The following is a 15,538-nucleotide window of genomic DNA, read 5'->3' as shown; positions in this document are numbered from 1 at the left end:
ATAAGTCATTTTTCACCTAGAGAATCAGCTGCCCATAAAATCATATGCACAATTTTAATGAATGAGTCTGCTCTAGTTTAAGGAACCTGCCACTGAGCTGAGAGAGGGATATAAGAATTGCACTTGCAATTCTAGCTGATGAATTCATTAGATTTTTATAAGGCAAATAATGTGGAAAGTTAGAACAGAATTTCTAAAAACATTTATCCTGTGATGTCGTAAATCAAAGTACTATTTTATTAAATGAGTTATTTTACACAATATGAACATCAATATAATTACAGTTGTAAAAAAATTTTTTATAACAAGGATGGACTGATTTTCAGATTTCCAAATCAGAGTCAACTGTACATTTACACAGAATTGTCTTTGCATGAAGCCCAAAAGGGAACAGCATAAAAATGAGTGTTTCTGTAGCCCCTTTATTTTTGCTGATCAACAGTTTGTTAGAAAAGCAGCTGCAGGTATGTTACCTAAGGTCTGAGACAGTAGAAGAGTCAAAGGTGTCGTGAATCCACCTATAAAACATAAGCAAAATTTTCAATGAATGTTACCATTGCATAAATGCAACTTATATGCATTTCAAATAACTAAGAAGCACTATGAAGATAGTATCTGGTAAACTTGTCAACCGGACTTTATATTTTGAACTTTGATGAATTTATTTTAAAAAGAAATAATTCTCAAACACACAACACACCCACCACCAACTCCACTATTTAGGGGGAAAAAATCCAACCAAATGTAATGTGTAAAGTGGTAACTTTCAACCAACAAATTTATAAACAAATTTATATAGCACATATCTACATTTTGCCCTATATTTTAATACTCAGAAGCTCTGCTAAGGGGATAGGTTGATGGGGGGGGGGAAAAGAAGAACCTCTGCTAAGTACTATAAGTAAACTAATTGTAAAGAGGTGCTCACGAACATTGGTGTACATTGTTTTTGAGAGGGAAACTCTCAAATATCTTTGTAATCACTATTTTCCTTAAACTGATACGTTTCTTCCATTCTTGGATCAGAGATGGCTAGCATGTACTCATCTCCCCATTTTTGGCTACAGTAGTAAAAATATGGATGTTTCAAAGGCAATGAAAGGAAACAGTCTGAGAAAAAAGGGACTAAGTTACACATTAACTTAAAAAGGGGAAGCAATAAAATCTCAGAAGGCAGAAATTAATTTCACAATAACAGAAGACAGTTTTGGTCTTGTATACAACCCTGATATTAACAAACCAATAGAAAAAGAGGTGAGTTACCTGTAAACAACCTTATGCCTGAACATCAGCTAATTCTGGAGGAAGTGGAGTCTTAGGATGCTTGCTCTCAAAGTGCTGCTTGAAGGTCTTAGGGTCTGGCATTTGTGTCTAACAAAAAAATCGTGCAAGAGAGAGCTAGACTTTATTTATGAAATAAAAATGTGTTACTTTTTAGAATCCTGAACCTTCTCAGGATAGACAATTATCACAAAAATACCTTTAAATTCCTACAACTTAGTGGCTGGCATATGAAGAGGGACTTTGTGGTAAAGAAATTCCTAACATTCCCACATTTCACATATAAAGAAAGGTAGGTCACATAGAATGTATTCTGCTTATCTGATTAACAGCAAACAATAGGTAACATTTACTGAACCCTTATTATGTTAAGCATGTTACCTTAATTACTACAGAACCTTCAAAGTAATCTTCAGCGCCTACTAGCATCCTCATTTTACCTGATAAGGAAACTAAAACCCAGTTTAATTTGCCCAAGACCTTATTTTAACTTAGTACTAGGTATGTGACCTCTCAGATACTATACTATACTGACTTCCCTTGGCAAGAACCTTCAATTATTTATTCTTAACCCATTCAATTACACAAAATATGAAATAGAAGTCTGTGGTTTTGAGTTTTTAAGTGTGTGAACTACTCTAGCACATTTAGATTAAGGCATTTCTTCATCATTAGTTGATTAAAATTTGCACCATGCCTCTTTCCAAACTATCAGAAGTTGCTCAATTTCATTATTTTGAGTGTATATGTAGTGGACTAACCCCACTGTGGTTTCCTTTGGTACTGCCATTCACTAACTTCAAGGGTAATGAGCTTAAACAAACAGGCAAGAGGTTCTGATTTGGAGCTTCAGAAGTACTTCTTTGAGAAGCAGTACAGTAGTGGTCCAGAGGGTGGACTTTGGAGCTGAACTGCCTGAGTTCAGATTCCAGCTCTTCTACTAACCAGCTGGGAGACCCCACACAAATTGTTTAATTTCCATGAGTCAGTTTACTCTTCTGTAAAATGAGAACAATAAAAGTACTTTATCTTACAGGGTTAGGTGGATTAAATAGGTGAATACATGTAAAACACCTGGCTCTATGTCTGGCATATGGTAAGCACTCAAAAGTAGTTGTTATTATTACTGTTCTTCAAATCTAATAAAACACATTAATTCTAGGAAAAGCTCTCAACATGAATATACTCTATATGGTTTTACAGACATCCTAATTATAAAATTTAGTGAAGAAAAAGAAAAAAGCCAATTATATAGCCAGAGGTATATTTACTAGCATATTATATAGCTCTAAGAGCATGGTTTAGAGTTATATGATATGCTAGTGAAGTGTTTTATATGCCCTTATGAAGACATCTTTATTTTATATGAGGAAAGGGATTTTGTTCTGTTCACTCCTTTTTCCCAGGACCTAGAGATTTTTGCCTGGCCATAGGAGCCATTCAAAAAATGTTTGTTGAAAGGGTGAATGAAGATAGATACCTAAAATAATCAGCTCTCAAACCTACTATTTCAAGTAAAGCATCTATTTTTGTCATTTCAAAATTTTAATCTATACAAACCAATTTATAATGAAAGAACTGCTCACAGGAGAGCTGTATCTTTCAATTCAATTCCCCTTACCCTACAGACAGTGCAGGTATATATTAAGGCAGCTTTGGCAGCAGCCTTTTGGTCATGTCCTTGTTTCTTCTTTTGTCCAGCTTGCTTTTTGGCATTTTTCTGCTGAGACTGAATTTTCTGCTGTCCACGAGCCATATCTAAAAACAGAAGGTGAAGCATTAGAGTGGCTTATTTACTCTAATACAGAGTAATCTAAGCATAAGAACATTCTTAGAACTAAAGCCTTAAGTTTTATAGAAACATCTGGCAAATAAAAATGTATAGGTATTAAAATTCCCACATACAAATGCTACAAAAGTATCAACTGGCAGAACCCTGTGGAAAACTAGTTGGTAGTTGTTTATTCTATGAGCCAGCAATTCCACTCTTGGTATGTACTCAACAGAAATGCAAATGTTATGTACACCAAGACATGTACAAAATGTTCTGAGTGCCCATTCCAAAACTGGAAAAAATCTGAATGCCCATCAACAGTAATATGGATGCACAACTTGTATACATATTTTTATAGTATTTATACAACGGAATACTACCCAGCATTTAAAAAATTGTGGCCAGCTGGGGGCGGTGGCTCACGCCTGTAATCCCAGCACTTTCGGAGGTTGAGGCGGGCGGATCACGAGGTTAGGAGATCGAGACCATCTTGGCTAACACGGTGAAACCCCATCTCTACGAAAACTTCAAAAAAAAATTAGCCGGGCGCGGTAGTGGGCGCCTGTAGTCCCAGCTACTCGGGAGGCTGAGGCAGGAGAATGGCGTGAACCCGGGAAGTGGAGCTTGCAGTGAGCCGAGATCGCGCCACTGCACTCCAGCCTGGGCTACAGAGCGCGACTCTGTCTCAAAAAGGAAAAAAAAAATTGTGGCTAGATGTGGTGGCTCACACCTGTAATCCCCGCACTTTGGAAGGCCAAGGTGGTTAGATCGTGAGGTCAGGAGTTCAAGATCAGCCTGGCCAAGATGGTAAAACCCCATCTCTACTAAAAATACAAAAAATAAAATAAATAAATAAATAAATAAATAAATAAATAAGCCAGGTATGGTGGTGAGCGCCTGTAATTCCAGCTACTTGGGAGGCTGAGGTCTCCGGAGAACTGTTTGAATCTGGGAGGTGGAGGTTGCAGTGAGGCATGATGGCACCACTGCACTCCAGCCTGGGCGACAGAGGGAGACTCTGGTCTCAAAAATAAACAAACAAAAACAAACTGGTTGTATCTCAATGTTAAAGGAAAGAAGCCAGTTGTAGGGAATATACATTATTTAAAGATCAAAACAGGCAAAGCTAATCTACAGTGAAAGGGGTCACCTTGGAAGTTATGGGTAATGACTGGGAAGACAGGATATGAAGGGGACTTACGGGGTTCTGAAAATGTTCTTGAATCAAGTGTGCTTACTAATAAAAATTCATTGAACTGTACACTTAACATTTATGCACTTTACTGTCTGTAATCTTCAAAAGTTTACGAAAAAAGTTTAGCCCCCGCCATCATTTTACTTGATCACTCTGCAAAGTATTCATTGTGACTTGTGATTGTGATTTTTATAACTTTAAGAGAAATAAAAGCTGTCCGTTAATCCTTCTAAAGGAGACCTCAGAAATAGGTGGAAACTGTTCTCTTACTTAGTTTTCATAAAACTACTGTTATTAATTTTTTTAAAAAGTTGGTCTTGCTGGATTGCTGCACAAATTATAAAATGAGATTATCAGCCAGCCACTAATCCCAGAAGTTTCTTTGCTCTCTAGACGTCAGTTCCCAGTTGAGGGAATGAACTTGGTTAAGAGGGTTCTTTTACAAAGCTGAAAGACACCACTTTTTGTACCAATGATCTGACGTGAACCCAAATGGATTAAAAAAAAAAAAATGAAGTCACTGAAAAAAGTTACTTTTACTTTTCCATTTAAATTAAGGGCTTTTATTCGATCACACAAGTTAAACCTGTTCATAAAGAGTCTATCATGAGTCTCAATTGCTTTTTAAATATATCAAAATTGGATCCTAAGTAGAATTCATATATATATATATATATAGTTTTGACTAGCACTGTAACTGAATGTAAATCATTGCAGGACAGGAACATACAATGGATTTGTATCACCTTCACCAGAGAAGGATGATGCTAGCTTCTTCTGACTAGGACCGTAATTAGTTAATGGATATGAGGTCAAAGCATTTCATAAAAATTACTGAGCTCCTCCTGTTCCCCAAAAAAGGAAACTAAAAAAATACACTGATTGGAGAAGTTCCCACTAGCATTAAAAAAAATGAACTGAAAGTCAGATAAAATATAAAAGAGGGTCAATGTTTTTCAGGATAGTCAGCTGAGTATTTCAACTGACGAAATATGGGTTTTTTATACTAAGCTAGCATACGAGCTAATACATTTTTGTAACTGAAAATGTTTAGCATGCCAGTCTAATATGAGAACCCCATTCCCATCAAACAATGGTAAATATTACCAGCTGTTATCAGTCCTTGAAGACTAAGCTTCCATTTTTGCTTTAGATAAAAAAAAACAAAAACAAATTCTTATTAATTCTAAGCTAAAAGGCACATTTTTTTAAAAAATGTATTTAAGTCCGATGTTACCGCAAGCTTACAAACCTATTCCCACGGAAACAGGTTTGGATACTTATGTATTATTTGGACGACAGTAGTCACGTGATCAACCTTTATGTATACCAATGTTTTGTAAGATTTTTTGTCTCAATGTCTTACTATCAGGACCTTGTAACAAAATAGTCAGTCCTCTCACACATCTTAACTCTTCGACACAATGTATTTTCTGTATGTTAATACACTGATTTTGTGGGAAACCTTGTTTTACGTTGAAAAAAAACTTCAAAAATGGTAAGCCACTAATTTCAGAAGTTTCTCTGCTTTCTAGAAGTTACTATCTATTTTGATATTTCCATGTAGTGACTCGTACAAAGCAATGTCATTAGATACGCAAAATTATTTTTAACTTTTGCACTTAGGATTTTCCCTAAAATACAACATTACACAATAGATTTAACCCATTTTCCATTGTCACCAAACAGCAACCAAAAAGCCCGAAGAGACTTAATAAATAAAACCAGGTAAAGGAAATGGAATCAAATAGACTAAATGCATGAGGTAGGCCCCTAACTTCTGACAACACGCCGCATCGATTTCCTTTCTGAAAGCAGAAATTCAAACGAACCAACCACCTGCTTTTGGACAGCTCAACTTAGGACTTGCTCTCAAGCCAACAGAATTTTCTACAAAATCGTAGGCAGCTATAACCGCTCCTTGAATTAAATGGGACAAACTGGAGGGAAAAAGTCATTTACAAATACCTACATGTTGGTTTTTAATGCAACTCTCAGTGTGGTTTTCCGAGGGGGCTGCAAAGATGGAAGTAGTAGAAGAAACGAGTTCTAAAATGAGGCGCTCTCGTAGGAGGCAACAAGTAAGCACTGCCCCAAAGCTCCTTTTAAAACCAACACAAATGAGTAACAGAAGAAAAGGATTTTGGGTCCAGGAAGTAGGCTCATTCTCCATAACCATCTGAAAGGAAGAGGCCCAGGCAGCGCTCCACATCCTGACCCTAGCTTTTAACACCATCGTTTTGGGGAGAGGAGAGGAGGAATGCACCCAGAGTGAGGTCTCCACCCAACACTTCTCCGACCCCAGCTGCAGCCTGGCGCACCTTCCTCCCCAAACCCGCCTCTCCCACCCTGGAGACCCCTTCCTCCTCCCTGCCACCAAAGGCCACGCAGCCCCCATCTAGCCAGTTCTCACGGACCCTGGTACGAGACGCGCCTCCCGGAGGCCGAGACTGCCCGAACCCCGGCCCCTGCGGCCACCGGGAGCGCCACACTCCGGCAGCCGACCGGCGGCTGTCGCCGGGGATAAGGTTACCGCTCCGCTTCCGCGGCTGGCCTGCTACCCGACCACCTGCAGGGCCTGGCAGGCGCCCGAACTCACCCTCCTTCCCGCGGTCCGCGCCGGGCCGGGCCCCGCCGCCCCCCGCGACCCCTCGCGACTCGCGGCAAGTCCCACGGTCCCCACCGCCCCCCGCTGGCCGGCCCCCGCCCCGTTTCCCGGGCGTCCCGCGGCGTCAGCACCGCCCCCGCTGCCGCTCACCCGGGCCGGGACAGTCTTGCGTCGGAGAGACCGCACAGCGCGAGAGGGCCGGGAGAGGATGCCGGAGGGACAGGAAGGGGGAGCGCGCCCAGCACCGCCTGGGCCTCCTCCACCCGCTCAGGAGGGGAAACAGGAGAGCCGGGAGCACAACAGCCCGCGCCTCGCACGCTCGCCACCGCCGCGCGCCCGCCGCCGCCTCAGCCTTAGGGGAGGCCACTACGCCTCGTGCCCGCGCACGCCGTGCCGCTCTCCCCGGCGCCCCCGCCCCGCCTGCTCCTCGCAGCCCCGCCCACTTGCCTTCCTGCGGCGGCCTCCTCCTGGCCCCCCACCCCTCTCGCACGCCTGCGCCCTGGCCGGTCGCGCGGGCCAATGGCAGCGCGCCCCTATTACATAAGGGCGAGGGGCGGGCCCTGGTGGACACTAACTTCAGGGGACGTCGCCCTCTGTCCCCAGGCGCTCTTCCCCTCCGGCGCGCTCTGTCCCGGCGGCTTCTTCACCCAGCCCTGGGAGTCACGTGATCCCGGTCCTGGCTGGTGACCGGGCCGCGGCGTGTTTCACAAGTCGCTCGCTCGCTCGCTCGCTCGCTCGCTCGCTCATCCACTCGGGCGGCGGCCGGGCCTCAGGCCCTGCGCCCCTTTTCCAGCTCCTCCCTGGCTGACGCGCCGGTCTCGGCGTCGCCCTCCTCGGCACCGGCTGAGGCGGTGGCTCGGGAGAGGATCGCGGGGCCGCGGTGGCTGAGTCACATTCCGGGAGCCCCGCCACCCAGGACACCGCGGCCCCGGCCCCCAGCGAGCCCGGCGGCCCAGCGGCTCTGAACGCGGACGCACAGCCTTTGTTCTTTCACCAGCCGCCGTTTACCTCACTCCCATGGAAACCCCGGGTGTTTTTCAAAGCTGGGGGGTTTTAGTGAGTTCAAGATTCAAGCCTGAGCCCCATTAAAAATTGCTGGCTACGCTGGGCGCGGTGGCTCACGCCTGTAATCCCAGCGCTTTGGGAGTCCAAAGTAGGAGAATCACTTAAGCCCAGGAGTTCCAGACCAGCCTGAGTAACATAGCGAGACCCACGTCTCAACAAAAATAAAATAAAATAAAAAATTAACGGAGCATGGTGGCCAGCGCCTGTAGTCCCAGCTACTCGGGAGGCTAAGGTGGGAGAATCGCTTGAGCCCAGGAAGTGGAGGTTGCAGTAAGCCGAGATCGCGTCACTGCACTCCATCCTGGGCGACTGAGTGAGAGACCCTGCCTAAAAAAAAAAAAGAAAAAGAAAAATTGCTGGCTAGGCTTCTCTGAGGGGTTTAGTTTGACTGCTAACAATGTACAGTACTGAGTTGCTAATACTTTGGGGAATGGTTAAAGTTCTTTGGGCGCGCTCTGTCTCTGCATTTACAGGCAATGGCAGCAAACTGTCAATATCTGACTACAGCAATGACGATTATAACCATGATTAAATTTGCTGATTATCTGGAAACAGTACTTTAGACATCAGCCTTATTCTGCATACTTAACCCCGCCCCCTGCCACATTAGTTTCTAATTAGAACTACTAGTGACAAAAAAAAAAAGCGTTTGCATTGGCTGTTCTCACCTTGCCTGTAGTGCTGTTTCCCAAGTTTGCCTGTCAGTGCCAGGAAATGTTAGTTGAATATTAATATATCCCAAATGACTTGGACTGGGCTACAGATATCACAGAATTGTTTAAACTAGCCAGGAAGGAGTTAGCTGCCTATTGCGTTTGAGTGGAGAAAAATATGAAATGAAACATGGCATGCAGTTATCTGGGTGTTCAGTTCTCCCTCTTCGTCCTCATTTCAGCTTCTCTCACCTTCACTTTTTATGGTCTTCCTTCCTTCTTACAGTTTTAAATTACTCTCTAGTCCTAGATTGTAAGATTATTTTCATCACCGAATACGCAGTATGTTAAACAGTAGACTTTGAGTAAATGGATACTGATCAAATGAACCGAGTGTATCTGAAGAGAGCAGCTTTTAAATTGACATATCATGAAGCTCTGGCTTAGTCACTAATAGTCACTATAACCGTAATGGTTGTATTAATCTGGTTGACAGAAGGATGAGGTACTTGTTGGCCCTGGAAATGGGAACTTCAAAGATCTGTGTTTGTCTAGCCATGAGTGACAGTAGACAGTGGAAAGGGACAGTGAAATTTGTGTGGCAGAGATATGTCTTCTTAACTAAAGAGGTGACTCCTATTGTGAAGTAGGTTAATATGTCACTCTTTACCATGGCCTAGATGAAATATGTATTCAAGCCAGTGTTTCTTAAGTTTTTGAGTCATAACTCCTTTGAGAATTTGGTGAAAGCTATTGAATTTGCCCCCAGAAAGTTCATGTACTTACCATGTAACTTATCCTCATAGGTAGTGTTTCTTAATCTCAGCACCGTTGAAATTTGGGCTGGATGATTCTTTATTATGGGACTCTGTCCTGGGGATTGTAGGATGTTTAGCAACATCCCTGTCTCCTACCCGCTTATCCGAGTAGCACCTCACCTCCGGTTGTGACAACTAAAAATGTCTCCAGACATTGTCAAATGTTCTCGGGGTCAAAGTCTCCCCTGATTGAGAACTACCGCCTAGAAGATATGGCATATTGGTAACTTTATGTGATGGTTAGGGAATTTGAAATACAAAGAAAAAAATGAAAAAAACAAAAAAAAACAAGGAATGGATAAGATTCAACATCTGTGAAGTGACACACAGTAAATGAAAGGCGGATGAATTAGCATTACTACCAGCTGGTGTCCTACTTATGTTATAGAAATGTGACAGCAAATGTGATATGAACTCCTTAGAAGCATTTTTATACACATTTCTGGCTTTGATTGTGAATGCTACAGTAACTCTCCTGTTTTTCTTCTTCTGCCTTTAGACAATTACCCAAGGTTAAGATGCAATAAACATGTACCTGTTTTCTATCCAAAATCACAATCAGATTAAAATGCTTCTCTAAAGACCTCAAAAGCTTATTTGTTTATTTGTATTCATGTAGGGTTTGGAGGGATGAAAGAATTGGTTGATTAATCAACATATTATTTTCCCAATAAACAGATTATTCTGACAAATGTGTAGTGGCAAATAATAGCAACAGCAATAATGACAACAATAAACTTACAACAGAAATGGATTTATTTTTGTTTATTTATTTTTTACTCGCTCTTTCTCTTCCATTCACTTCTGCTTGTTGAGATTTCTCACACGTGCAACCTGGATCATCTTGTCTTCTTTATATTCTTTCCCCAAAGGAATCTCATTCACTGTTGTGGCTTTAAATAGCAAGCTTCAGGTGACCCCCACATTTCTATCTCCAAATTGACATATCCAAATGCCTACTACTCATCTCCCCTCTGATGTCTTGTAGACATTCACATTTAATACCATATTGTATTGAGTCTAAGGAGCCATTAATTGTAAGTCACATTTATGTCCATAAGATTAAAAAATACCACCAACTGAATTATGACAAAATGCTGACATCCTTGATTCTAAGATACATCTTGATTTCAGAGACTTTAAAAATAGACTTAAAAAAAATGTGATTTACTAGAATAGCACCAAAAAGAATAAAATACTTAGGAATAAACTTACCAAGAGAAGTGCAAAACTTGTATTCTAAACTCTAAATAACATTGTTGAAAGAAATTAAAGAAGGCCTAAATAAATGGAAAGGTATCTTATGTTCATGGATCAAAAGACTTTGTAAAGATGGCAGTAATTCCCAAGTTGATCCACAGATTTTGGTGCAACCCCTATCAGAATCCCATCTGGTATCTTTACATAAGCTTATTCTAAAATTTATATGGAAATTCAAGGAGCCCAGAATAACCAAAACAACATTGAAAAAAGAACAAAATTGGATGATTCACATTTCCCAATTTAAAAACTTATTACAAAGCTACAGTAATTAAAACAGTGTGGTACTGGAAATAGATTAGACATATAAATCAATGGGATAGGATTGAGAGTCTGAAAATAAACCTTCATATGTATAGTCAATTGATTTTCAACACAGGCACCAAACAAATTCAATGGGGTAAGGTGTAGTCTTTTCAGCAAATAGTACTGGGATAGCTAGATATCCACATGTAAAAGAATAAAGTTGAATCCTATCCTCATACCATATACAAAAATTAACTCAAAATGGATCAAAGACCTAAATGTAAGTGCTGAAACATAAAAATCCTAGGAGAAAATATAGGAGTAAATATGCATGACCATGGGTTAAAAAAGCCTTCTTTTTTTTTTTTTGAGATAGAGCCTTGCTCTTTCACCAGGCTGGAGTGCAGTGGCACAATCTTGACTCACTACAACCTCCACCTCCCGGGTTCAAGAGATTCTCCTGCCTCAGCCTCCCAAGTAGCTGGGACTACAGGCACATGCCACCATGCCCAGCTAATTTTTGTATTTTTAGTAGAGATGGTGTTTCATCATGTTAGCCAGGATGGTCTCGATCTCTTGACCTCATGATTCACCTCAGGTGATCCACTTGTCTCAGCTTCCCAAAGTGCTGGGATTACAGGCATGAGCCACTGCACCAGGCCAAAAAGGCCTTTTTAAGGTATGACACCAAAAACATTAGTGACAAAAGAAAAAAAAAGAAAGATAAATTGAACTTCATCAAAATTAAGATACTTTGTGCTTCAAAAGATGCCATTAAAAAAAAAGACCACCTACAGGATAGGAGAATATATTTGCAAATTATATATCTGATAAATGACTTTTATCTAGAATATGTAAAGAATGCTTACAACTTCATACTAAGAAAGGAAATACCCAATTAAAAAATGGGTGACAGATCTGATTAGATACTTCTCCAAACAAGATATCCAAATGGCTAATAAGCACATGAAAAAATGCTCACCATTCTTAGTCATCAAAGAAATGCAAATCAAAATATGAGATAGTATTATACTTCTCTAGGCAACCTAGAGAAGCCTAAAGACCAGCCAGTATAGTTTTTGCTGAAGAAATTTCAAGTAAATGAAATTTATAGAATACTTCATGAGTATGAATTTATGGAGAGCTTTTATAACTTGGATCTAATTTGTAATAAGGACATTTAGAAAAGCAAAGAATAAGCAAAACAACAGCTACTGGGAAGATTAAACATTGTGAAAGAAATACAAGTTAATGATAGTGTATTACATGGCTGAGCAGTGACTAGCATTTACATAATGATATAAATATGAATCAAACCACAGTTCTAAATGCCAATATAACTTTATTGGGAGGATAGGGAAATGAGAGGTTTGTATGTGTGGTAGGGACAAGTAGTGGGGGTTGGTGAAGTGAAAGAGAGCTAAATTCTCTCTGCCACAGTGGAAAGTCCGTAGGTAAATGCCTAAGACTGGGGAAAATTTCAAGAAATAGTAGTATAAGAATGTTATTTAGAAGTATGTAGATAAATATCAAAAGACTTAACTAAAAGTAATTTTAAGTAGCTGTTGCTGAGAAGAGGGAATTTGGCAGGTAGCAAACTCTGTTTTTCATAACTAGTGCTATAGGACTAGTTGAATTTTTAAACTGTGTGCATTTTTACTGTGATAACACAAACTAAATTAAACAAAATGATATTTTATTTCTAATAATCTTCTAACCATTTTTGTTTCTAGGCAATACGTATGACTTCACAGCCTCTGTACTTCAGAAAGGTGGATGATTAAGTCCAGGTATTATAATAAGTGCAGGTATTGTTAGCACCCTTGGCATCTCCTTGCAATTAGAGTCTCCACTTTTCATTCCAGGTAAGGACATGCCTTTATGTTTAACTATTCAATTTTTCTAGTTCTCTACATACCATTCTAATAGTTAGGCACTCAGGCAGCTGAACAAACTAGGGAGGAGAGAGCATCCAAAGTAAATGTGCCCATCCTTTCTGTCTTTCCATGATTACTCTTGAGCAGGGGGCAAAAACAAACATGCAAATCAAGAATGGAGTGATTCATTCTTCTTCGGGTAGGAATTCATACAGGTGTCTTTTGGGTGACACCTGTGTCTTGATCTTAAGCATAGTGCTCTCTTGATTTGATGGATGGCTTTGATTTTGTCTGAAATCTATTGACTGCATTGGTGATAACAGGATGACCTCACACAGAGAAATATGACCTGGGAACGGCTTCTGTAGTTTTTCCTAACTTCTGATGATTTATATAGATATTTTTATAATGTCTCCACTTTGAACCATTATTTTGAAGGAGAGAAGACAATAAAAAAGAAAGTTTAGTTACACTCTGAAATTTAACCACTTTTTGGCCAATTAATACTTTTTGTCTATTAATACTTTTAATTACATGCCTAATTATATTCTGTATTTGATTTCAATAGTAGTTAAGCCATTCAGGCTCAGAAGAATTTTTAATGACTGATTACTCAGATATAAAATAAAAGAGCTAATCTGAGTGACTTCCAAGATCCCTTCTAGAGATTGAACTTCTGTGATTGATGGCTCAACAGGAACTTCAGGGTTTTTAAAAGAGAACTGTATTTATGAAAGGCAGAATCAAAATCATCCAAAACTCTATCTGTATAAAAATTTGAAACCAAGGCAGTTTACTATTTACATAGAAAATAAAAATGAAGGCCGGGCGCGGTGGCTCAAGCCTGTAATCCCAGCACTTTGGGAGGCCTAGACGGGCGGATCACGAGGTCAGGAGATCGAGACCATCCTGGCTAACACGGTGAAACCCCGTCTCTACTAAAAATACAAAAAAACTAGCCGGGCGAGGTGGCGGGCGCCTGTAGTCCCAGCTACTCGGGAGGCTGAGGCAGGAGAATGGCGTAAACCCGGGAGACGGAGCTTGCAGTGAGCTGAGATCCGGCCACTGTACTCCAGCCTGTGTGACAAAACGAGACTCCGTCTCAAAAAAAAAAAAAAAAGAAAAGAAAAATGAAATTTCTATGTTTTATAAAGGAAAACTGATTGAGGAATAAATAGAAAATAGCATGAACTAAGGGGAAATACTTGTTGAAACTTCTGTGACTATGTTAATCATGTTTTTAATTTTCTGTATCTTGTGATGTTTTGACATTTGGGCGGGTCATACAGCCTTGGGGAGAGACTGCTCCTCCCAGGGCTAGCTAATTCCTGAAGGAAATAACAACTTACCTAGGAATATACCTTTCATATGCAATCTCAAGTCTGTATCCACAACTGCCTGCTCTAACTCTCACACACCAAGCCAATATTTTACCCTGCCCTAATGCATTCCCAGACTAGATACCAGGCAAGTAGGGACCACCCATATAGGCCAAAGCCCACTGAAGTTATTTAAACTGGCACGCTCTAAGCTGTTTACTCCATCCAGCCTTGACATTCTCCTGAAACCTCCCAAAAAGGCTCTGACCTAGGCTTTCCTCTTGTTCCTGCTTATGCTTCCTAACCAAACTTAGTGCTTCCCATGTGGCTCTATGTGGCATGGCTTGCCTCGTTCTCCCAGGACTTGTAAGTAGTAAATTATTCTTTCAATGGCATTGGTCTTTCTGTGTCATCACTCAGTCACCTCTATAAATTAAAATCCATGGGTACAACGCGATAGTGACCTACACTTAGTTTTTGTTGTCTGTGTAAACTGGGGGAGATTCCCTGTTTTTCATGATCCTTACAGCTATAGTTGGTTGTTTCACTTGCTTAGGACACTTTATAAATGATAATTCTGACCTTGTAACTCAGTTCCTATGCAGGCCATGTAATTTTGCATGATTACACATCAAACCCCTAGATGGCCTGATGTCTCAGAGTAAATGACTTGTATCCTAACGTTCAAGGTGATAAAGTCATCAGGTGATAAGAAAGTCAATGAATTGCCAGAGAAGGAATTTAAAATGATGATCTTAAAGAAACTCAATGAGATAAAAGAAAATACAGATACACAATTCAGTGAAATCAGGAAAGCGGTTCACAGTATGAATGAGACATTTTAAAAAGAGATAGAAATCATTAAAAAAAAAAAAACTCCAGAAATACTGCAGTTGAAGAATTCAATCAATGAAATAAAAAATACAATAGATAACTCCAACAACTGACTTGATGAAGCAAGGGGAAGAATCTCTGTGCTTAAAGACAGGTCATTTGAAATTATCCAGTCAGAAAAAAGAAAGAAAAATTTAAAAGGTTAAAGAAAGCCTACAAGACTTATAGGACACCATTAAGCAAACAAATATCTGTATTATAAAAATTTCAGAAGAATAAGAGAAGGGAAAAGGCATATAAAACCTATTTAATGAAATAATAGCTGAAAACTTCCCCAGCCTGGAGAGAGAGATTGATATCCGGAGCCAGGAAGCTCGAAGATCCCCAGATAGATACACTTAAAAAGGTCCTTTCTGAGGCATATTATGGTCAAATTGTCTAAAGTCAAAGACAAAGGGAGAATTCTTTTTTTTTTTTTTTGAGACGGAGTCTCTCTCTGTCGCCCAGGCTGGAGTGCAGTGACCGGATCTCGGCTCACTGCAAGCTCCGTCTCCCGGGTTTACACCATTCTCCTGCCTCAGCCTCCCGAGTAGCTGGGACTACAGGCG

General features: G+C 40.5%; 1 protein-coding gene across 6 annotated transcripts in view; it reads right to left on the bottom strand.

Annotated features, from left to right (window-relative positions):
- Positions 1-7,822, bottom strand: part of LOC105476045 (zinc finger protein 706) — a 29,065-nt gene extending 21,243 nt beyond the window's left edge. The window contains exons 1-4 of one of the 6 annotated variants that reach the window (XR_011606846.1): positions 7,434-7,800; positions 2,903-3,039; positions 1,264-1,371; positions 474-518 (exon numbers count right to left, since the gene is read on the bottom strand). Coding sequence is in view for 5 of the 6 variants with exons in the window: in XM_011731666.3 (XP_011729968.1) it covers positions 1,276-1,371; positions 2,903-3,037 (231 nt within the window). In the remaining variant the exon portion in view is untranslated. Of the gene's footprint in view, positions 1-214; positions 519-1,263; positions 1,372-2,902; positions 3,040-6,222; positions 6,242-6,849; positions 6,907-7,008; positions 7,254-7,305; positions 7,325-7,433 lie in introns of those variants that run through there. The other 5 variants (XM_011731666.3, XM_071067934.1, XM_011731665.2 and 2 more) reach the window with 5 other exon arrangements.
- Positions 7,823-15,538: the final 7,716 nt, after the last annotated feature.

This window comes from Macaca nemestrina, chromosome 8 (genome assembly GCF_043159975.1).
Source record: "Macaca nemestrina isolate mMacNem1 chromosome 8, mMacNem.hap1, whole genome shotgun sequence".
Taxonomy (NCBI): domain Eukaryota; kingdom Metazoa; phylum Chordata; class Mammalia; order Primates; family Cercopithecidae; genus Macaca; species Macaca nemestrina.
This window is presented reverse-complemented; position numbering and strand designations above follow the sequence as displayed.